The following is a 24,582-nucleotide window of genomic DNA, read 5'->3' on the forward strand; positions in this document are numbered from 1 at the left end:
CCTTCGTGACCATCCTCACTGGCAGAGCAAGAGACAAGATTAAAAAAGGTCCTTGATTTAGGATAAACACAACTTAGCAAAAAACCAAATCATCAGTGTGTTACCAGCATCATTCTCATTCTGAATCCAAAGCACAGCACTGTGACAGCTACTGAGAGGAAATTAACCCTACCCTAGCTGAAACCAGGACAGGCCACAAAAAAAAGGTATTGCATACACACATGTGATAAGATATATAAATTTGTTTACTTTTTTTCTTTCAGGTAGCTAATCAGGTTGTTCAGGCTCTACTTACTCAAAAGGTAAGTTGTGATTTGGATATTTTCAGTGTAACTTATAGCTTGCAGATATTGTTTGTTTGAAGATATATATATATTCTTAAATAATATCCATTTTTAAATTGTGTTCACACATTCAGTAAGCAAGGGAAGTACTGAGCAGGAAAAATACTTGTAGGATAATTGCAAACCTGGCACAATAAAAAGATTCACTGTGGCTTCTGCATCTCTTCTACATCAAGTCATGTCTAAAGTTCTGGTTTTCTGAAGTGGTCTTTGAGTTAAACACGATTCCATGATTTCCTTTTGTCAGGGGGAGGAAAGAGGGAAAGGCAAACAAAAGATAAAGTTCTATAACAATAAGCTATGAGCATTTCAATATTCATGGAATGATCCTTTGTGAGGTCTAGACCACTTGATGGATGTGGCATTATTAAAATGCTTTGGATCATTTAGTTTTTAAAAGATGATTCGGAAAGAGACATAAATGTAGTCTTTTAAAGCAGATAGTGCAAAGAAGAATATAAACTGTTTTGTCTACACTCAATGACAGGACAAGTAATAATGTTCTTAAAATGCAGCAAGAAACACCAAGTTAAAACAATCAAAAAAACTCTTGCCACATGCAGAAAAGTATTTTAGATGCAAATAGTTTTTGAGGACTGGCTCCAAGGGCTCCCTTTATGGATATCATTCTGCCCAGCAGGACATCATCACCCAGAACACTCCCTGCAAAGGGAAGAGTGGGGGCAGAAAGAGGGGACAGGCAGCATTGAAAGTATCATTGCTCCTCCCATGATTTTTAGATGCACAACAAAGGTTTTTACTCTGGAAGAGGGATGCTGCCTTCCAGCAGTTGGAAGTGCTGCAGCTCAGAGGTGATTTGTGTGAGCCATGACATCCAGGGAGGTTTGCTGTCTGTGCTGTGTTTCTGTTTACACGTAGGAGTAGGGTCTGTGCATCATCAGAGCTGTTCCTGTGACACCTGCTGGAAATATATCTTGAAGTATTTTCTAAAACAGTCCCAAAAAAGTGTTTCAATACAGTTTAAATGGAAATTGAGGAATTTTCTCATTTTAATATACACGAAAGCCTCACACACATTTTGAATTATAAAACCATATATGGTGAAATACTCACCAGAGGGTTAATCTCAATATATTAATCTCCAGTTTGGGAATATTTTGATTGTTTCCCAAATGGAAAGAGGAGCTTCCTGATTTCCTTTGCAAAGACATTTTGATGACTTCATACTTCCTCAGTAATTAATCCTTCCAAACCCATAGGAACCAAGGAGTTCCTAAGGATACAATAAAACCGGATCCGAATACATTTAATAAAGTGATTTATTTAGGGTTGATGGGATTTAACAGCTGCTTACCTATTACTGAGTAATAACAGCTAATTTAATATCCATAGAAAGGGGAAAGAGGGTACTTTTCCAAATGCTAATGAATATTAACTGTTATAGTGCTCCTGACACCGTTCATATAAGTCCTTTTATGAGAAAAGACAGGAACACAATAGTGTACAATAGAGAGGAAATTGCACTCCTCACACCAGTCCCAGAAGGGTAGATATCAGAACCCAAATAGTAGCTGGTAAACAGATAAATCTACCGTCACACAGCTGAGCAGTGAGACAGAGTCAGTCATGCCACAGAGAGATAACACCCCTCTGGAGCAGAGCAAGGCTGGAAGAAAAGCTGAGAGCTTTCACAAAAGGGAGAAGAGTGATTTTGTACAGTAGCACACACTGCGTGGGCTTTGCTGTGAATTTGAAATCATCCCTCAAGGACTAATTTTCACTTAAATTAAGTGCATGCTGTAATGTAACGAGTAAAGCGCTGTGTACTTGCTGGGATGTGGAAAGATTGTGATCCCACTGAGAGATTCTGGTGACACAAATTGAGTGAGCAAAGCTTGAGTGATTTATCAATGTCACTGAATCCTTGAAATGGAATTACAGTCTTAAACGTTCACTTTTCAAGTATGTAATTTGTTACAATACATATAGAATTTCTCTAACATGAAAGACTTTTTCTTGATGTGACTGGAGAAACTACATTAAATTGAATTTGTGCTGAGTTAGCCACGCAGAATAATTCCACAATTTTATGTAGCAAAATTCTATGGATTTTCTACCACTTACTAATAGAAAATTTGGCCTCTAGGAAATTTAAGAAGTCAGACATCCAACAAAATTAACTGAGGCAAACCTGTATGCTATAATACTGAAAACATCCATTCTTTCTCCTTCCACCCAAAGACTTCTCATATAACATGAGCTGATTGGACTGCTGAGAACTGGATTTTTAAAATTTTTCTTTTCCATGTAAGACCTGGATCAGCAGTTTGAAAATGGAGCTAAACCATTTAATTAAATAATTTTGTGCCCTGTGTATCTACTTCTTGCATTGTAATCTCCCCCATAGGAGTCCATTCAGGAGATTACTCTTTTTACTCTGGGTTCTGTATGAAAACTATTTCTCCATTTTCATCAATTAAATAAAAATAAGTGAATTAAGTGTTAATTAAAGCAGAAAAGAAGCATGTTCAGAGGGAGAGCAGTGTTTTTCTGGAACCTCTACAGAAGGCATTGGATCCCATTTTGGAGAAGAGTGAGTCTTGTTCACACTGAAGAGATAAAGCAAGACTACAGAGATGCTCAGACATCAGAGATGCTCACTATACTGAAACCCTAGGAGTACTTTAAATATTTGAGAGATTGCTACCTTAATAGTTAGTTGTTTTGCCCACAGGGGAGGAATTATATGCTTCAGACATTTGATAGTTGTATTAATTGGTAATTTTAGGACTTCAAGTTTCTAAACTCAGACTTTATTTTGCCAGAATACTGCTACATTTATGTACCTCATTTCTCCTCTGGGCTATGTGTGGCATTACCACTGGCAGGGTTTATAGCATCTGGGTGGGTAATCTACTATCTTATATTTCACTTTTTTACAGAAATTCTAAAGTTTGAAACATAAATCTTATGGTTTTAAAGCTGTGAGATAGGAAGCTTTTGGGCAGAGGTCTTGCTAAGATTTAATTTTTTTCTACACCGTTAGTTTCTGTGAATCATTTTTCCTGTTCAGTGCCCTTAGTAGTCTTGAAATGTTAAGTGCTGTTGTAACAGCCAAGGCTCAGTTTTAAATTCTCTGATTTGTGAAAGACAGATAATGATGGGTCTTGATGCTTGCAATCTCTATTCCTAATAGAGATTGCCTTGTGCAAGACCAGGGATAAGAGGCCTCACTGACAGGAAACAAAGCTTCATGGCTTTAGAAATCATTTAGAATTTACAAATCATCAGCCTCAAGATTTTTTGAAGATCGTGTTGGAAGGCTCTTGCAATTTCAACTGAACAGCCACTTGACAGCCACCTAAAACAAATGCTATAAAACCACCAGGAGAAAATATCTTCATTCATCCAGTATTCATAAAATCTGATACATATGCATAAAAAGATGTTTACAGTTTTCTGGGAGTCTCAAGATGAACATATTTTATTGTGTGTTCACCTCTTATAACCTCAGTGCTGGTTACAGCAGAGGTTAGAGCAACTGTAGGCAAGAAGTTAAGTTACATCTGACTAGAGTTTCCTCCTCTTGAGTTGTTTTCTCATCAAGCCAGGTCATCATGTTGTTAATGGTATTGACAGGACAGCATTTGGGGGTGCTGAGACCTGCTTCTCCACCTTCATATGGTGGAAACTAATATGAGCTAGGCAATACCACAGGGCAGCAAATGTCCTAAAATTAAATAAGGGTAAGTATTTTGGAGATTTAAAATAAAAAAACAAACAAGCCAACCAAAATATGGCTGCAGCTTATTATTTTTACATGTAACCTTTACCTTAACTTTCCTGGTTTGTGAAGCTCTCTTAAATGATTTGGGCTGCTGCACAAATTATGCTGAAAAGCTCAGTGTCAGATTCTGCACTGTCTCCAAAATCCTCTGACAGAATCCTGTGTTCCTTCAGGTGACCAGGAAAAGCAGATTTTACACTGAAGATAGATAGATAGATAGATAGATAGATAGATAGATAGATAGATAGATAGATAGATAATAGATAGATAGATAGATAGATAGATAGATAGATAGATAGATAGATAGATAGATAGATAGATAATAGATAGATAGATAGATAGATAGATAGATAGATAGATAGATAGATAGATAGATAGATAATTACCTGTGTCTGAAAGACATTGTTGGCTTGACTGGTTTTACACTCCACCTCTGCTTCTAATGGCCAATTTTACATCTTTTTCATAGAATCATAGAATTGCTTGTATTGGAAAGGACCCATCGAGTCCAACCATTAACCCAGTGCCCACCAAACAATGTCCCCAAGAGCCACATCCACACAGCTTTTAAATTCCTCCAGGGGTGATGACTCCACCACCTGTTCCAATGCCTGAGAACTTTTTCAATAAGAAATTTTTCCTAATATGCAACCTGAAGGTCTCCTGGAGGCTATTCCAGAGGCCATTTCCTCTTGTCCTATCAGTTGCTGCTTGGGAGAAGAGACCAGCCCCCATCTGGCTAGAACATCCTTTGAGGGAGCTGTAGAGAGTGAAAGGAGCCTCTTTTTTTCTCCCAGGCTAAACACCCCCAGCTCCCTTGGCTGCTCCTCATCAGAATTGTGCCCCAGACCCATCCCCAGCTCCACTGCCCTTCTCTGCACTCACTCCAGCCCAGTGCCCAGTACAGAGGGAAGATCACTGCCCTGGTCCTGCTGTATTTTCATTAATCCAGGATGCCACTGGCCTTCTTGTCCACCTGGGCACATCCTGGCATGTCAGGGAAGACGCAGCCCATCCACATCAGGCACAGCAGTGCTGACTTGGTTGTTCCAGAAAAAGCAAGGGAGGGATCAGACTTCAGATCTTGAAGTACCTTGAAGGCAAAAAGTGCCACTTTCAACTTCTGCCTGGTTTGGTATAGCTTATGCATTTTACTTAGTTCCTGCTTATTACAATATTCATATATTAATTGCTGCTTTATGCTTTTTGTCAGCTGCCAAATGGAACACATTGCTAGCAAAGTCATTTTTATGCTAACAAGAAACTCTGAAAGGAGATGCCAGGTAGTTACTGTTTGTCATGACAAGATTTTCTTTAATGTTATAATGGATGATCAAACAAGCAGAGAAAATGAAGTAGCACATTTTTCCAATTTATACTACTTTAAAAGTTGTGTGTTTAGTTTTTGGTATCTGACATTAGAGCTTTTTACGTGTTTCTGTTACCTGCTTTCTAATCTTACTGTTTTCTCTCATGCTGCAGGGTCTGAGGGAGGAATGTATAAAGCTGAAAATGAGAGTTTTTGATTTGGAACAACAGAACCGAACTTTAAGTGTGCTTTTCCAGCAGAAAGTCAAACCAGCTTCTGACCTCCTCCTTCAGGTAGGAAACAGCCTTTGCAGGAAGCAAGTCATGAGCTTTATATTTCTTAAAATTATAAAATACTTCTTTTCAAGGCTATGTCAGTAAGTGGAAAATGGCAGTTGATAGATTTAATATATTAGAAAATATCTGTTATCTGTCCTCTGATCCCATTGAAACTGAAAATGTGCAGCAGTGAGCTCTGATATTGTGTGCAAATCTGGAGAGAGGAGCATACCTGCAGAGTAACTTACTCTTTTAGGACATTCTTTGCTATGATAAATGGAATGATATGGGTTCATTATCCCTCTGCAGGGGAGAAGCTCGTATTCCTTAACATCCTGCTTGATGGTGAACAGTGTAATTTCCTGTGAGAAGACAGCCCATTTATTTAACTTTTGCCATATGTGATACTGTCCTGGTTTCAGCTTACTTGCAAGGGTTTAAGTACATCTTCACAGGCTTAGAGTGGGTTTTTTTTCACCAATGTTTTATGGGAGGATATAGCTGAGAAGCCAATTGATCCACGTCTCACTCATTTGCCATTCTGGAATACCAAGAGATGTTTCAGTATCCTTCTTCATTTGGCAACGTCTTTTATTGTGAATGAACCCATTGCTTTGTCATCCTTTTGTAGAGCTGCTGTGCAGAAGTTCCAACAAATCTGACCATGAGCTAGGAGAACAGCAAATGAGGATTAATTAGAACTTTGTCAGCTGCATAGCTGATATTAAATGTGTATCTTAAACTCTTGCTGCTCTCCATCTGTAACTCAGAGGAAAATTTGGCCCAGCTGTTGTCCAACAGCTGAGGGCTGCTGACTCTCCTCAGGGTGGGCTGGTTTTTCTGCAGGAACATGGTCTGCTCACAGCTGCTGTTAAAGGCAAGGGAATCTCCAGGCTGAGGGCAAATAGCTGTACTTACTGAGGAGCTCTAAAGCACAGGCAGGGTGGTGCCAGGTCACCATCACAAGGATCTGTGTTCTTGAGTTGTCCTCAGGTTCTTGTTCTGTTTCTTGATTTTGTGTTGATTTGTAGGTCAGGACCTTCTTTCTTCTGGTTTCTTGTCCCTTGTCCCCTGCTTCCTTTCCCATTTCATCCTTCAGAGACCCCTGTACAGAGGACTGATTTATCATTATCCATTCACAGTTTTGACACATCCACCACAGCGTGGATCTTCATTGCTCGCTTCTGCTTTTGACAGTCTCATCAACTGATCCTTCTTCCTGGTTTGGGGTAGCTTTTATTTTCTTTTTCCTGTTTCCAAAGTGTCTGACTCCAGCTGATGTCACCTTGGGGTTGGATTGCATAGAAGTCACATGCTGCCCATTCATTATTACAGATGCAGTTCCTATTCCCAATTCCTTGTGTGGCAACAATAAAACCAGGTTATTCTGGGAATGCTACAGAAGCTAGATAACATCTGAAAAGTGGGATCAACACTTTGACTTGAGATCCTTGAAACTGGATTGTGCAGCAGCTCTGAAAAAAATTTGAAAGAGATGAACCTGCACCAGGTGGAAGAAAGAACCAAATGATCTAACACGTTTTCCTGAGGGATTCGAACCATTTTACATCATTGTTCTCACACAGTTTGGCAGGAACTAATGCACATAGACTTTTCCCCCCCCCCCTTTTTGCTTGATTTGACATTATTGGCTGAGGACAAAAGGGAATTAAGTTCATTCAGAAAGTCCAGATCTCTCTGGGGGAAAATTTGCTGCTATGTCTGCTCTCTTGCTATCAAAATGTTTTAACCCACTCACAGAAAAAAAACAGAGAACAAGTTGCAGTGTACGTTAGAAAAGGAAGAACTTCTGTTAAAACACTTCATATGTCGTATTTTACAAAAAAATACCCAAACCAAACAAAACAGGAAATCTGTGAGTTTCCAGAATTTTAATTATCCTCTAATTATACTCCAGAGTGGAATAAATGGCATATGTAGTCTGTGATCTTGCAGCCTGAGATACAACATCTGAAGAAGGATGTTTTCTTAGGACTGAAATTGAGCAAATACTGTTGTGTGCCTGCATAAAATTAAAGAACAGTTTGCATTATGTCTTCTTGGAAGTGCACACAGCCCAAATTTAGAGCAGGAGGTAAATATTGGTTTAAATGTGTCACTCTACAGAAAAGTTATATGTGCTTAAGGACATTCCTGTTAGATTATGACCCCAATCAAGGGAATGGACAAATTCTGCTAGCTGGGGGTGGAGGAATGGAGTGATTTCACCTTTTCTGTACTTTCTGATACAGTACAATTCAATTTTATTTAATGCTGATCTCATCCTAGGAGTAGCCACACTAAGTGAAAGAAATTACAGATTTTGAAGAATGTCATGGTAGAGGGCACAAGCTAAAAATAAGTAATGTTAGCTGCTTTTTCTGCATATCAGCCTCTCTGATTTCATTGTATATTACCATAAAATTATTCCATATTTGACATTAGGAGACTCTTGTATTACAGAATAAACTTATTTTTAAACCATAAACATTTTGACTTCTCACATTTCAGCAGAAGCATAGATTTCTTTTTTTTTAAGACAAAATTTAAAGTTAAGTGTAGATTTCACCATTGCCCTAGGTCTTTGTGTGTATGATTGCAAGCAAATAACACATGACTCGTATGTCTTAGATAATCAGATCATTCACATTTTTTTTCCAGTGAATGGATTGGTACAAGTGTTTTGAATTTGCAGAGTAATTGCCTGCACACCATACCAATTGCACTGTGTTGGTTTTGCTCCTGCTTCTCACACAGTTCAAAAGAAACACTAATTTTGCTACCAATTAAAAAAAAAATTAAATTCATGTAGTACGGCTTTTATGACTGCCTCAGGAATCCTGCACTGTAGAAATGGTGCTAAAATTATTACTTTTTCATGCATTTATAAAAAGTGTAAGTGCTTATGAAGTTGAAGGGCTTAATAGCATTTTTGAAGCAATGTGTGTTGAGATATTGTGATTGTGTGTGTGGCCATGTAAGTTCTTTGCTACCCTGAATTTTGGTGTCTGCAGGGAGTGACAGAGATGCTGTGTCACTCCTGTCATGAAAAGATAAGTAATGCAGTCTCTGATGCAAATTTTTAGGAGGATAAAAAGATAATTCAGGCTTTTATCTCTTCACCTCTGATACTGTAGACAGTTTTAAGAGCTACCCTCTCTTTCTGGGGACATTCTTTGTAGCTCAAGTGTGTGATTTACAGAGGCAGTACTAGAATAGATAAATAAGGAGAAGGCTGATTACCATTTCTCATTATTGTTATTTTATAATATTCAGAAAATCTCTCTGAAACAGCTTTTTTAAAATGATGAAGCCTTGGAAAAGTGTTTTGTGTCTGCACCATCTGAGAAAGAGCAAGAGTTGTAGTTAAAACCTAGCAGAAGAGAGTAGCTTCTTCCCAAGCAGCCTTCATTTTCCTCTGTTAATGTGGTTGCTAAAAAGATATTTAATTCTGCCTGTCATAGCAAGAGGGGTTGGGAAAGAAAACCAGGAACTCCATTTTAGTGACCTACCTTGTACTTCATCTGCAAGTAGGATAAAGAGTTGGAGATAATAGTCAAAGATTTAAAACTGAGTAGAGGCAAACCAATTAGAAGTGAAGAGACAAATGTGTGGAAGTGATATAGAGGAGGATGCTGAAGGGATAACACAGGGATCAGGGGTTGCCTTCCTATAAATATCCCTTTTTAATTTTTTTTTTTTTTTATATTATATAGCTCTGTCTACATAAATTCAAGATGTTTGCTAGATGAATTGTTCCCATGGGAGAAGTCTTGCTTTCACTTCTCACCCAGAAATTTGTTGTCACTGGGGTTTTTTATAAACCATGCAGGATTTTTCAGTGAAAAGGGATGAAAAAGTGGCATGTAGCAAAATTTATTGAGTTGATTTATTTGATTAAATAAGTAATAAAATTTTCATAGTTGGGAAAGTATAGGATAATATTTCTAATCATAAGATTTACAGTATCCCTGATCTTAAACTATATTTTCATTGCCATTTTATTTCCATCATAAAAATTCTACTTTATCAACCCCAGAACCAAGCAAGGATGTCTCCTAAAGCATCTATTTTCTCCTTGTGTTTCTCTGGCTAAATTACTTATCTTTATTACTCATGGACCATCCACACTGTTTAATTTTACACCTAAAATTTTGTTTAAAATTCTACAGCACAGAGTGTTGAATTCTCATGTGGTCACGTTAAATAATAATTACTTTGTGATGACTGCAGTGGTGTGAGCCCTGTTAATAACCTGCCAACTCTGCCCTGACGTACAAGACAGAGCGTGGCCGTACAGACTGTGATGGAAACAGTTGCACAACTTAGCAGGAAGGGGTAAATTGCATCAACGACATTGTTATATATGGGAAGAAGAAGAGGGCACTTAATTGCCCTAAGACCTGACAAAAGGAGATGGAATGTCTGGGCTCAGAGCCTGACCTCTGGTGCAGGCATCGTTAGACATGATGAAGTCTGAATGCAGGAGGTTAAAAGTGAAGTTGCACTGCTTTACAGCAGTGGTGTAATATTTAAGTGTTTCAGAGGGCAGGTGTTTGAGGGTTTGAAATTAAACCTAAAGATGGTCACACACTGCCAGGGAACAGTTTGTCAGCATTCCAAAGTACATGTCAGGATCCACTGATTGTTGTATATGTCATATATGCCGAGTAGCAGTAGAATTTCCTTCTCACAGAAGTCAGGTGCCTGCAGGCTCTCGAGGGAGCAGGAAAACTTGATACCAAATCAGCAAATTGTATATAAAGTTGTGAAAGTCCTGCAGCTGACCTGCTTATTTGCTTACTTCACATTTATTCCTCTGCATCCATCAGATTGTCAGGGCACTCCTTTCTGCAAATCTTCAGGAAAGTTCCAGCTCCAGAACAAAGTCTGTCCTTTTCTCCTCTATAAACATATAAACATAAATAAGGTGTGGCAGCATCTGTAGTGAATATTTCCTTACTCAGAAATCAGGGCTGGTGGCTTGAAGGAGAAATTAATTCCAGATCTGCTAATTTCTTCAGCACTAATTGAATTCTGCTTACAAGTTAAGGCAATCTCCAGGGCTGTATCAACAGAGAAGAAGGTGATTGCATAAATGTACAGTATGTTTGAGATATATTAAGTTTAAACTAGAACATTAGCCTTTATCCAAGAATTACATTGCTAGTAGAACCCCTTTTAAGAAGTGTAGGAGTGAATTTTATTTATGGTTCACAAAAGATTTCGGGCCATGGCCCTGCTGGATTGATTCCTCCAGGTCAAGGTTACCAAAGTGCACAGTTACTGTCATGAAGATCCTACCCCAGGGTCTTCTTGGGCCTCCAGCCTTGTAGCCATGAGAAATTATAAGAATGATTCTGTATATCAGGAATCAAGACAGTGATCTAGTATGGGACACTCAAGTTTTTTGATACTTTAAAGAAAAAATTAAAGAACATTCTTCATGTGAGGATGGTGATGTTTCCAATCTTACATTATCTCAGTAAAATGTTATCTACTTACTATTTGTTCCATGTCCTCCCTCACCAATAATACCCAAGAAGACAGAAATACAAAACTTTGAAAGTCTGTATTTCATCTCAGTTTAAATTATCAACATGTAATAATACATTATAAACCACATTTCTAACTTTCACTGTTTGCAGGGCCAAATATATGCTGAAGAAATATTACAGAGATAAAATATTTAGGAGAGACAATTGGTTAGATGAATGGGTGACCAAAAATGTAAGTGATGAGGGAAGGAAAGGAAACATTCTCCTTCTGGAGAAACTCCATGTAATCTCCCTAAGCCATATGATTTCTAGTTTTGAATGCACAGCAGCAGCAGCACAATACCTGAAAGAATTTGATGGTGTATCTGATATGCAGCCCTGGAAGGAGCTCCCAGATAGGCAGGCTGATAGAGGAACACAAAAATGTTTGTTACAGATGGTGGAATGAGAGGAGAGGTAGGGCAAGATCCCTCACCACAGATCAAACTAAAGCAAAGCACAGTGAGAGGGTCAGTGGAGAGCAGTATTTTATTATGAGGGACTTAGATCAACCAGCCTGATAGCCCTGCTCCATCAGTAATTTGTGTTTCAGTGATTTACCTTCTTGTCAGACTGCTGTCCCTTATTTCAGCAATTCAATTCTTACCAGTTTGCTCTCAAACAAAATCAAAACATTAACTTAAGCTCCCAGGGCATGTAGTTCTGATGAGCATGATAATGCTTTTAAGAGAAAATTACCCCCAGCTGCTCAGCATTCCTCTGTCCAAGTACTTTAACTGGTCTGGAGAGGTTCTACAGAAAACCACTGAAAGGCTTTCCACATCAACACAAACATGACGTTCTGTGATACAATTTTAAATAGATAAATTTCAGCTACCAAGTCTAAAAATAAGTCCTTTCCATTATCTTGATGAAAATAAATTCCTGCAGTGATAGTGAAACCGGCAAATCAAATGAGCAAATAATCTTCAGGAAAGCCACAAGTGATCCTTGGTGAAGTATTTATGAATGATTTTGACTGAGGAGGGCAATATTTTTTAAGTTTTGAAGAAATGTAAAGGCATTATTCAAGAGCAAAGAGAGTATTTCAGAGTAAGCACATGTCAGGAGAATAGTGGGGCTGTACTGATGTGACAGGCCCGGACAAAAAAAGTGAGATTTTACTACCAATTTTTAGACAAAGAAAAATAAGCAACTGACACTGAGTTAAACAACAATTCTCCATTATTATATGCATAGATTTTTATTATCAGTGATGATCCACATGATGGTAAGAATCCAATATGGAATTTGAAACCCTAAGCAAGTATGTGGACAGAGTAATTAAGTACGAGGATTTTGTTCATGTTTTTTCATTTATTGTGTATATTCCATATGGGAATAAATTTTAAAAAGGAAGGAATTCTGCTGTATAAAAGAATATTGCTGTATTCCTTTTCAAACCTTCCCTGTTATAATAAACATTAAAAAGACATGCTTTTTTAACCCATGCAATTATATTTAACCTACAGCAATGCTTAAATTGTGGCTGCTCTTTCAGCCTCTTCTGTTTGTTGAATATATTAACGAGATTTATTAGCAGCTTTCCATATGAATCCCTGCATAAATGGTCAAGTGTGAGTACAGAGGCTGCTTAGAGACTGGCTGTGAACTTAGTGAAAACTGAGTTACTCATGTGTCTATATTTTGTGTGACCAACACATCCATGTGTTGTCTGATACGTTTCTGGTTTTGCAGTTTGCAATTTATTTATTTTACTATATAGTTGTTGCATTTAAGTAATGAGTGACTCATTCAGATTTCCTTTCTAAACGGAAAAAAATCTTTCTCATGGACATTCTGACAGCAAAAATTAGCATGGATTTGTTTTAATGTTGTCACAGTACCTACAAGCCACATGTTACATATAAAAGTGCAAGTTCACATCATCAGGTCAGCTTTTAAAGCCTCCCCCATTTTGGATTTCACAGTGGGATAAAATAGTAGCTACTGCAAGTCCTGCTTAAATGCAGTGTGCTCAAACAACAGGTGTGCAGGTTAATTGTTTTCTCGTCGTGGTACATATTTCACACTCTGTAACTCTCAAATTGAATACTAAAAGAATGTATAAAATTAATTCAAAGATTTAAAGGGCTCTGCCTTGTGCTAAAGTGGGAATCTATTGAAATTCTAAAGCACTACGGAATTATAACCCTTATTACAGATCTATGATTTTCTTTCTAGTGCACTAATGGAGCTAAGTATGTAGTTCATTTTTATTTTCTTAAAACTTTGAGATTTGAAGAAAAGATAACTATGCAAAAGCACATATGAAACAAATAATAGATTAATTTCATCTGTTATTACACTCAATACTTACAAAACCTCATTTATATTTTACTTTATTACTGTGGTTTTGTTACTGTTATTTAAGTACAGCACTTTGAAGATGTGAAGCAACACAGAATCATGGCTCTTTTATTGAGAAATAGGTGTGCCAATAAGTGCTCTGCTTCATAACATTTAAACAGTTCAGATTATATCAGACCAGTGTGAATTGCTAGTAATGTAAAATTACACATTCCATCAAATGAAACAAACTAACATTATGCTAAGTGGGTTGAAGCACATAAGATTACTCAAAAGGTATTTTCTGTTGCCATCTGCTATGGAAAAAAACAATTTTCCTGTGATATACATTATAACTTTTTTGTATATTCTTACAGATACTGCTCGTAGAGGACAGAGTTGATAATTAGAATAAAATGTTGCTCATAATGAATCATAAAACACCTACAGATCCAACACCATCTTTTAGTATTGAATTTTACTAATGCTCTCCTTTGTTTCCCAAATGACCTATCTTCTTTAATGATAGTTTGGATACTGGTAAGATTCAAATTCTCATCCAAAGGCCGTGGCACTATTGACTAAATCTCTGTAGACTTCGCTGAGGATGTGAAATACTGTATTGCAAGATAAAATCAGCACGAGGTGCTCAGTGAAACTGAAGAGTCCATTAGTGCCTTAACTCTTAAATCACCATCTGGGCATCTCTCTTGATAAGGACGAGCTGAAAGGAAAAGTTACCTTTGTCATTAAATCTTTAACGATGTGATATTGACAGCTTGAGGTTTTCTGTATTTTTTTTCATTTTTAGACTCTATGCCTGCTCCTTTCTTTCTCTAGATGTGGGCAGGCTGTGTTCCATCAGTCACTGAGCGATGGCTGGGTGCAGGAAGGGGCAGTGATTTGTCTGTGTCCTGTGTGCATCACAAGGGCATCTTCAACATTATGAATTAAGCTCCATCTTCCTGCATTAGAAGTATGGAAAACAGACTGCCAAAGTAATGGCATCATGAATTAATAGCAGTGCTTTAAAAATCTCAAATATACTCCCACTCTTCAGCTCATCTTTCTGGTATACAATTTCAGAAAGGAGCTACTTAATTTTGTAGTGTTTTGATCCTAAATTTTTATATTCAGTTATATTTTAAAAGCAGAAATGCTTAATCTTTTTTTTTTTAAAGTTTCTATTACTATTAATTGTTTTTCTCTAAATAAGCCATGTGTACTTTTCCTGTACAGTAGATGCAGGCACAGACACAGGTCTAGACACAATTATTATGAATTATAGATACTGCAAGGGTGAACATGAATCAGAGATCAGCATTGTGTTTTAGAGGCTCACTTAGATTTATTTGAGTAAATGATCCCTAGGAGATCTTGACAATAATTAGAAATATGGGTACTCTCTGCCCTGTCACTAGTTTTCACCTGGCACTTGTTCCCGAGGGAATAACAAATGGATTTAACCTTTCATTTAGGTCTTCAGGTCCTTCATTCACATGGGACCAGACTTTCAAGTGCTCAGGCATTGTGCTGAGCTCTTCTGAGAATCTGGCTACTGCCAGTATGGGAGCTGATCCCTTCTGAAATTCCTATATAATACATCCTTAAGCCCTGCTTTTATCCACAGTGAAAAAAGCATCAATTCACAAGCTTCCTATCCAAGAGTTGGTTGATACAGCTTCTTCTGAGCAGAGACAGCTGCTGAGAGGGTTTGCAGCTCTCACACCTGAGCCAGAGGTAAAACTCCCAGCCTGGGCCAGCTGCAGGGTGAGAGAGGGGACTTTCTGTGCCATCCCATGCCAGCCCTAGCCCAGCCCTCCCAAGGTGAATTCAGCTCCTAAATAATGCTTGGAGGGCACCTTGCCTTTCCTTCCAGGAGCAGAGGTCAGGCCAGGAGCAGTGACTGGCATCTCTCATTTTCCATCTGCTGTGCTCCTGCTGCCTGGGGCAAGAGGAGGGAGGTGCAGCTGAGCAGGGCTGTGTTCTCAGGCCACCCCTGCACCCTCCTTGCTGGTTCCAGCTCTCCCTCCTCACCTGCGCTTCAGCCTGACTTGGCCTGCATGGCCAGGATGATGGGGACATCCTTCCATGGTTTCTCATCACTCCAGAGTAGGTTGGTGGAATTCCAGAGGGCTGCAGCCAAGGTTTGAGATGCTTCTTGAGATCACCAGGTGTCCAGAGTTGTGCTGTGTCCTACACAAAGCCCTAGGATTCTGTATCAGGACAAACCTTGAAGAACTTGAAGTGCCATCTGGAGATATTGTGGTCAGATTTGGGACTTTCAAGAATGAAACACCACTGGAAATGCACATTTATGACCCTCTAGAACCTTTGTTTCTGAACAGCAGTAAACGCTTGGGAAGCCTATGGGGTAATTCCTGTCCTGGCTAAAATTCTTTTCATTTCAGTAGGAGAAATGAAGCCAGTAATTCCTAGCAGCTGGGAATCTACTCACTCTTTCTAAATCATACTTATAAGTAAGTGCTTTGAGGAAAAGGAATCATGTACCTTGTATCCAGGTATTCAAGAAAAAAGTCTCTTCTTATTAGAAATTCTTCTGTCAGAGGCAAAAACAATGCATTAGAGTTGGGGAGAAAATATGTATATAAAAGCCTTAAACTAACAATAAGACTATTTCTTGCAACTCTCCTCCTACTTTTAAACTCCTTTCAATCCACATGACATTTCAACAGTATTACACACATGAAAAAAAAAGCAAAAAAAAAGAGAGAGGAGGAATGGAGAAACTTTTTAATGCATAATACTGAGGGAAGGAAAATATGCTTTGTTCAACATTAACCTTGACAAATTCATGCTCTTGTCATTTAAATGAATGAATCTTTCCAGTGTCTATATTGCTGGACCTTGGGAAACAGCAATGAGGAAGGATTGTAAAAATGATGCCAATCTCTCTTAAGTTTTTTGGGTTTTTTTGTTTGAGTAAATGAATGCTCTCAGTGAAATCCAAATAAGGATGGATCTGCTCACTTGAATCCCCCGTTCACAGCCAATGAACTTCCCTGTGAAACGGAGCTTGCCCTCCTGGGTTGCCATGTATTGATCTAAAACATCTTCCCTGAGCCTTCTCTCTCCTTTTCCTCCTACAGGCAAAAGGTTAGTGTTAGATAATAGTATTAATTTTCCAGACATCTGCACATGTTTTAATAGCCTTTAGAAGGTTTGAAATGGTTTCTGTTTGACCACCACAGGGCTGAAATGCCATTAAGACTTAGATTGTAGCAATACATAACAATCATAGCCCTGTAGTTCAACCTGGCCATAAAAAAGCTAATTTATTTTATAGGAGAGTTAAATTAATGTGATGAACTCCTCTCTCAACAGGAGCTGTAACACCACCCTCACTAAAAATACCACATCCCTGCATATTTTCAAAACCAGATAAAATACTTGTGACAAACCGTGTGTATGTATTATGTGTGCTATTTTGGAGTGTTTGCATGTGTGTTTGTGTGTCCATATAAAACTCCTACTGTTCCTGATACCATTTTGATTTTTCTGTCATATCTTCATTCTGAGCCTCCTTTCTTCTGTCATCTGGCTTGTAGGCTCAGCAAGAAGAAAGTGATTAATAGGTCACTCTTCAGTGTTAGGGGTTTGCTTAACACCTTGAGAACTGGAATTTTCTTGTGGACAAAAAATTATTGCTGCTTAAGTAAATCCAGTTGAAAATAGTTTTTAAAACTGTTTTAAAATGTATTTAATTAGGATATTTTTGAAAATCTGTGAAAGAAATATTTACAATTCAGACAGTTATCATTTCCAGTTATATGCCAGAGGAAAGCTTCAGCTTATCCCATTATAAAGTGATAAAGCAGCATCTGATGGCAGCAGCTTCTGTGATAAAATGATCATGGCAGCACTGAGAATGAATCTAATAAGGGAATTGATCTGTAGATTCCAATTCTAGTAGAGCCAGCAATGATCAACAAAAATGTCAATAAGAAGACCTCACTAAGGTCTGCCTAATTCCTTTAGATTATTTTGGGGCATATTCAGAAAGTGAATGTGAAAATGGATTTTAAACTGTAGGAATAACAAAGGCAATGACCAATGTTATGTTGTGCTACCAGGATTGTCACTGGCTGTCATTCCATGAGCAGTTTAGCAGCAGGTTTAAATTAGTGAGCAGCTTTTAATCATATAAGGATTGATAATGCAATGACTGTTGCAGAAGTGAGAATTTTTCTCCTGTGTTTTTATATTAAAGCATTTCTTAAATACAGTGAAATAATAAAAACCAGCCCACCTTTTTACTGCTGAAGCATAGATAGCATGTGTAGGACATGCCAGAAAAGATTAATGGTATAATTCTTCCTCGTTACAGGACTTCAGTATAAAGTTGTCTTCTATACTCTTTCTGACAACGCTGAAGTGTTAAAAACAAAATGGTTTTATTTGTGGACAGTGCAACAACAGCAGGTGTCAGGATGTTCAGGATGTGCCCTTCACTCTTCGGTGCTGCCACAATTCACAGCACCAAGGTGGTGCTGGCTCTTATTTAGTCCAGTGGAATTGACATCAATGGGAAGACATTTAGAAAAATACAAGATAAAATACAAATATGTACTTAATAAAAGGCTCCACTCCTGCACATCACTATTCTCACAGCACGGCTGTTTCACCATACTCCAAGGAGTCTTCCATTTGCAAGCTCGTTGAAAACATTTTTTCATTAATTATTCATGTTCTGAGTAGCTGATTACTGGGTCATTGATGTAAACTGTTGACTTTATGGTAATTACAAACCACAGGGAACTTTATACATGAATTTCCCTAAGAAATTAAATTAGCTCATTTTCATATTACTGCAATATTTACAGACTCCAACCATAGTGGTATTAAAATGAGAACTAACACTTTGGAATCTTAGAGCTTGAAAACACTGATAGACATACAAAATGAAAACTGGGATCAGAGGGGATTACTTTGTGTCTTTCAATGTAACCTTTATCTAAAGCAGTTTATAAAAATTAATAAAACTAAAGATTTGGAACAGGAGTAATTTTAGCCTTACATTAATGTATTCAACTGTCTGAAGAATATGGAGTGATTATGCTGTTTGTGTTTGTACATCAAATGCCTGCTTAATACCTCCCAATTTATACCCTAGAATATAAATTTCCAGCCTTTGGAGTTACTTTGGGTCTAACTCACTGAGTTTTGCCACCTCTGGATGGCTCAATAGTAAGAGAGCTGCAAATTTGGAAACTCTGCAGCAGACGCAAATGAAATCTTTGTTTTCCTTTTGTGCTGGAATTGCCTTGTTAGCAGGATTTTCTGATGTTGTTTTAGCACCCTAATCTTCCACACAAACGTTTCTAGTATCATCCCCTTGTACTTTGTCTTGGATGTTGCCTTAGTCTCAGTAAACTCACCCAGAGGATTTGCCAGCAAACTGACAAACCCCTGCTAATTCCAGAGTTGGATTTAAAGTCCAGCATCTTCTGTAAAGGTTTTTTAGAAAAGTGTGCCCAGTAGGAGGGAAAAACAACAAAAACAGATGAAAGAAACAAATTAGAACCTCCATGGAAGTATTTTTATTAGATTAATGGAAAGTTTAGATGCACACACTTCACTTGAAATTTAAGGACTAGCTGAAAACTTCCCTTTTTTTTTTTTATTTTGTACTAAGAACTCATTTAACTTACTGAAATTCATTTAAAAGTTAATCCTTTAATATTTATTTATGTACAACACGTCCTCCTATCACCACTGAGCAATGCTGCATGTTTGTGATTGTTTCCTGTATTTTAAATAACTGTTGGTGGGATCAAAAAAAGTCTCCAACTGTTTGCTCAGACCACTGTAAGAGTTATCCTGGGGTTCACCTACTGTGGGTTAACTCTTTCCTGCCACCAAAAAATAACTACAACCAGCTATGGTGGTGGTCTCCTGTGGGAACAGCTGAAGAGAGCCCTTGTAGCAACAGACAGAGAAAACTGAGTTAATCTGCCAGGCCCTAAGACAGAACAGAATGTGAAATGTGAAAGACAACGTGTATGCTGGTACTAAATCAAGTTGTAAGGTGTAAGACTTCTGAGCTTCTTTGCCTGTTCCAGACTGAGCTGTAGAATGTTCCATGCCTTTTGTCAAATATCAAATATCTTCACTGACAGCTTGGTCTGTTGGAAATGGTGTCTGTAGCAACAGAGAAATGTAGAAACTAGCTTGATGTGGTGCATTGTCTTTACAATCAGAAGTTGGGTGTTCTTGCCTGTGCACAGCTTTATTTATAGCCTTTAGAGCTCTAAGTGATGAACAGCTAATTACTTTGCATTAGGGAGGAGTATTTTAAACAGTCAAAAGGTGTTAGTTTCTCACTCCAGTTTTAGCCCCAGTCTTGTAAATGGTTAAACATGGCCCAACATTAAGAGAAGGAATAATTTTCATAGAATTGTGGACTGCTTTGTGTTGGAAGTGACCTAAAAGCTCATCTCTTCCCAGCCTCCCTGCCATGGACAAGGATACCATTCACTAGACCTGGTTTTCATTTATGAAAAAGTTTGAACAGTGTTAGCCATGACGTTCTGCTTATAGGAAGTGAATAGTAGGAAATAGTTCTGAATTTTCTATTAAATAGATAACTTCCAGAGCTGAAAATAATTATTATACTTTTGGTTTTGTGATATCAATTATATACAATAACACATCAAGAATTTCTGTACGTACACAGTGTACAGTTGCAAGTATATTTCCTATGTTGGTGATTATTAGAATTTAAAAAATGGAAGCATCTTCTTGCAGCTTTCACTTTTGCTTCATATTTGGCTGGTTCTTGTTGACAACCACTTGTTCTACTCTCTTTAGAAGGCAGAATTTCCATATGTCAAAAGACCATCTATTCCAAAGCCTTATTTGTCTAAAGGCAAAATTGATTTCTACTTTTCAGAGATTTAATTATTTTTTCCTTAACTATACTTAATTTTCTCCTTAATTCCAGAATATTTAGTGTATGAGTAGTTCACAGTTTGTTTTTTGAAACAGTGCATGTTCTACTCTAGGTAACTTTTGGTGGGATAGGTAAAGGATGTTCTCATCTCCAGCTGAACCTCCCCTCTGAAATGTATATCTAAAGACTAAAAAATCAAGATTTTGTTTAATGAGTGATTATACCTCCACATAAACTATATAAATATCTTGCCTAATAACATTTTTTCCTTCTGTGGCCTACAGTCTTTATAGTGAAATGGAAATGATGAAGGAAGGTTTTCCCTGCCAGCCCAATTTCAATGGCTGGGTGAGAGGGAAGCAGGCCAGAATGTGTCTGTTCAGGTTTGTGATACCCTGAAAAACAACAAAGACAGGAGAGGGCAACACACACCAAACAAACATTTACAGCTTTGGCATGGAGCAGCAGGATGAAAATGTCCCCTTGGTATCTAGAGAGAGAATTTTCTTCCTGTGAATGATAGACTTTGGCTCATGTGAGAAAAGCAAAGCCAATTGATTTAATAGCAATTAACTCATCCAATATTGGAGAGCTGTGTACTCTTTGGCATAATTCATTGAAAATTTTCTGGCAATGCTGCAGACCATTAGATGTTTAAAGAGGAGATGGGAACTGATAGATATTCTGCAGAGATAGAGTCAAAAGGCACAATGGTTAGGGGAGTCTCTGTAATATTGCCTTGTGCCAGCAGGTAGTAGCTTTCTTTTATCTTCCTAGAAAGTCTTAATAAGAATGCTGCTGGGGGAAGGGAAACTGGCCTTCTGGTTGATGGATTGGTTATCTGCCTGCCAGATAATTGTATTTCCTATTGCACTTGATATAATAGGTTTCCACCTAAATTATCAATTACTTTGTTTTTATTTTTCATGTGGGTTACAGGAGTTAATCTTGGCATTGAACCACAAAGGGCACTGCCTTTTCTGCATCAGTCTCACAGCTGAAGGAGGAACTTTGCTGCTGTTGGTCACAGGCATCTGCAGAGAAGTCCCCTCTCTTCTGTCCTGGCCTCTCAGCACCCACTTTCTGCACAGACATGGGTCCAGTCAAGCTAAGATGTAACAAACTTTTTAGTCCACACCTGCCCGAGGTGTTTGGCCAAGGAAGTTGGCCCAGTCCATGCTGTATTCAGTTCCATATGGATTTTCAGGTCTGCAGCCCAGTGATTCTGATCCTTTCCTGTTTCCAGAGGGGTCCAGGTGCTCCCCAGCACCTCTAAATATTGCTCATTTTCCCCTTATCATTAAACAGGGCATCAACAAATGGGGCAGATAACTTGGATTTATAGTTGTAACTCCTCAGTTTCATATTTAAGTATTCATTTACAGTGATGTGATCTCTTCTGTGGAAGCCAATCTGTGCAGTGGCCTTCCTTTTGTTGCTTTGTGTCATGATAGCATCAAGAGTGATCTTAATACTCTACAATTTTCAAGGCAGCAGTAGCTCCTTGATCTAGTTATGTGACTGTCATCTGAAAATAACCATAAAGGACACAGTACATTTTGTGTATCTGAGAAGAAATCAGAATGAAGACACAAAGTTAGCACAATCTGTTACTTGATTTTAAATGCATCATTAATGAGTTTTCTTAACAAATACCAGAGTTTTCCCCATTCTTTAATTAGACAATGGAGGAGGAAAAAGAAAAATAAATGAAAGAGAAACACTTTTTCTTATGCTTTTATTTTGTAATTGGATGACTTGCTTGAGTGCTCTGTGATTATATTTAATTAATGGCCTCAAACTTTATTATTCTGTTTGTTAATGCTAGTCGTTGTGCTGACCACCTCTGTTAGTTTATTTGCATATGTGTGGGGAAGAATATTCCCAATGTGATGATCTCATTTGATACAGAAATATAATCACATTATACATCTTGAGAGCACACTTTCCTTCCTTGTTAATCATTTTAGCTTGCTGATTTGCCTTTGGTACTGCAGTTTTATAGAGTCACTGAGTTGAGCAGTGGCAAAGGTGTCTCAAACACAATGTGACCCCAGTTCAGCCCAGCACCTCTGGTCACTGAGCCACTGGGAGGGACCCCCAGAACCCTGAGCTGTTTCCAGCTGGGCTGTGTTTGATCACTGGTCAGAAACAGTTTCTGATTTCTGCCTGCTCTGGCTGGGCTGATCTCTGCTCTTATGACTGACACAGACTCTGTATTCTGTAACACTAAATTTCATTGGATTATATTGTAGGGGAATATTTTGTTTGCCTTATTGAAATTTTATTATATGTTCCCATTTAAGCAATGAAATGGGAAAGTGGAAAAATGGGAAGACAGTATTACAACTGTAAAATTCCTTTAGCACTATTTCTAGGATCCTTTTTTTTTCTGGGAAAATACATTTTCACCTATAAATATTCATCCATCTCAGATGTTCCCAGTCATCATCTCCAACGTGCAGATCTGACTATTGTAACTTCCACTAAAATGTCTCAGGTGACTGGTTTCCCTGGGGAAAGTAATTAATTTGTCTGCAAACCACTTGTTCATAGCACTAGTGACTCTTGGTTCTGAAAACAATGGAATTCTCTGGTGGGTCAGTGGCGCAGTTGCAATCACTGTCAAGAGGAACAAATGTACAAAGTCAGTAAATCTGTGACTTTGGGCAGGCATTTTACCTGGAGTTTAAATCTTTAACAAACACCTGACAGTAGTACCAGTGGTAGCACTTTGAAAGGTGCACACTGAATAACCAGGCATCACTGATGTTAAAAACACATAGCCTGGATATAGTTAATATTTATAATTAAAAGTATCCTGGATACTGGGTGCTTGCAGCATTTTAGTCTATCCAACAATATATTGGATAATACATATTTATACCGAATATTGATAATTGACAATATTTTCCACAATCTCTCTGCAACAGACAGTAACTCCTTAATAAACCTGGAAGAATAAGTAACTCTTGAGAAATGACTCCCAAATTCATAATTAGAAGGTTTTTAAAAATTCCCTAGATTGTCTGGAATATCTGAAGCAGAGCATGCAGACAACAGAGGCTGTAGGAATTATCTTGCTTTTCTCCCTTTTGGAAGGACAGGGTGATGGGGCACTCACACAGCCTTGACAAATCTCATGGTTTGCATCCCTCACAGAGTCCACTGGCAAAGCTTCTGGCAGGGTCTGCACTGTTTGTTCCTCCAAGTTGAGGGAGGTAGATGTGGTCTCTTAGGTTGCAAGCCTGGAGAATGAATGGGAAAGTGAAAAGAACCTGATCCAAAGTTCTTTTTTCTTGGGTTTTATTTTTTTAGTCCGTTTTCACTGATTTCAGTGGGCCGTGAGTCAGACCCATACTCCCTGTTACATGGTGTGTTGCCTCAGGACTAACAAGACTGCAGATATTTTTTTCTTTTGAAGTCATTGGCTGAGGCATTCACATAAATCATGGATTTTATTGAAACTGCAATTAAACCAAACCAGGCTTAATGCAGAGTGAAAGCCCTAGAATTAGTGTACAGGTGAACACGGAGGGAAAGGCACAAGCTTAGGCATCCTTCCAAGCAAAACTGAGAACTCTGTATGTAATCGAAGAGCATGTGAATATTAATGCACAAAATCCTCTGAGTCCCCAGCTCCCTGATGCAATTATTTTCTATTCACATTAATTGTTCCTAACAGATGACATTAATGACTTTGAGTTAAAATGTGTGCAGAGGAGGCCTTCAGCAGATCAATGCTGGTTAAAAATAGGGTCACTTTTGCAATCATTCATGCAAGGTGTAACAGCTCGTAAATAAAACAACATTAACATGTTGATTGATTTATAAATGTTAATTTTGTAGTTCATTTTTATGCTTTTTTCCTGAAACCTGTCAAACTCTGTGGATAATGGTGGGACTCATGTTCATTTGTTATTATTGTGTGTGAAGTAATGATAAGTTGCAAAGCAGTGACTAGAAGAAAAAGTAGAGTTCGTTTTGGATGAAGAATGATCTGTCCTCCAGACAGGAAGTCTCGGACAAAGTAAGCACAAAGAGCAACATTTCAAATTAGAACAAATCCTCTTTTACCTCAGGCTCTTCATTTCCCTTGAAATTTAACAGCAGAGTTTGGAATTTTAAAAATGCTGATCTGCTGAATATCTGACAAATGCTTAT

General features: G+C 38.0%; 1 protein-coding gene across 1 annotated transcript in view; it reads left to right on the plus strand.

Moving 5' to 3' along the window:
• Positions 1-24,582, plus strand: part of NCKAP5 (NCK associated protein 5) — a 352,741-nt gene that overhangs the window by 263,911 nt on the left and 64,248 nt on the right. The window contains exons 9-10 of the mRNA XM_058840560.1: positions 264-302; positions 5,575-5,694. Coding sequence (XP_058696543.1) covers positions 264-302; positions 5,575-5,694 — 159 coding nt within the window. The remainder of the gene's footprint in view (positions 1-263; positions 303-5,574; positions 5,695-24,582) is intronic.

The sequence above is a fragment of the Poecile atricapillus genome, chromosome 5 (assembly GCF_030490865.1).
Source record: "Poecile atricapillus isolate bPoeAtr1 chromosome 5, bPoeAtr1.hap1, whole genome shotgun sequence".
NCBI classification, from domain to species: domain Eukaryota; kingdom Metazoa; phylum Chordata; class Aves; order Passeriformes; family Paridae; genus Poecile; species Poecile atricapillus.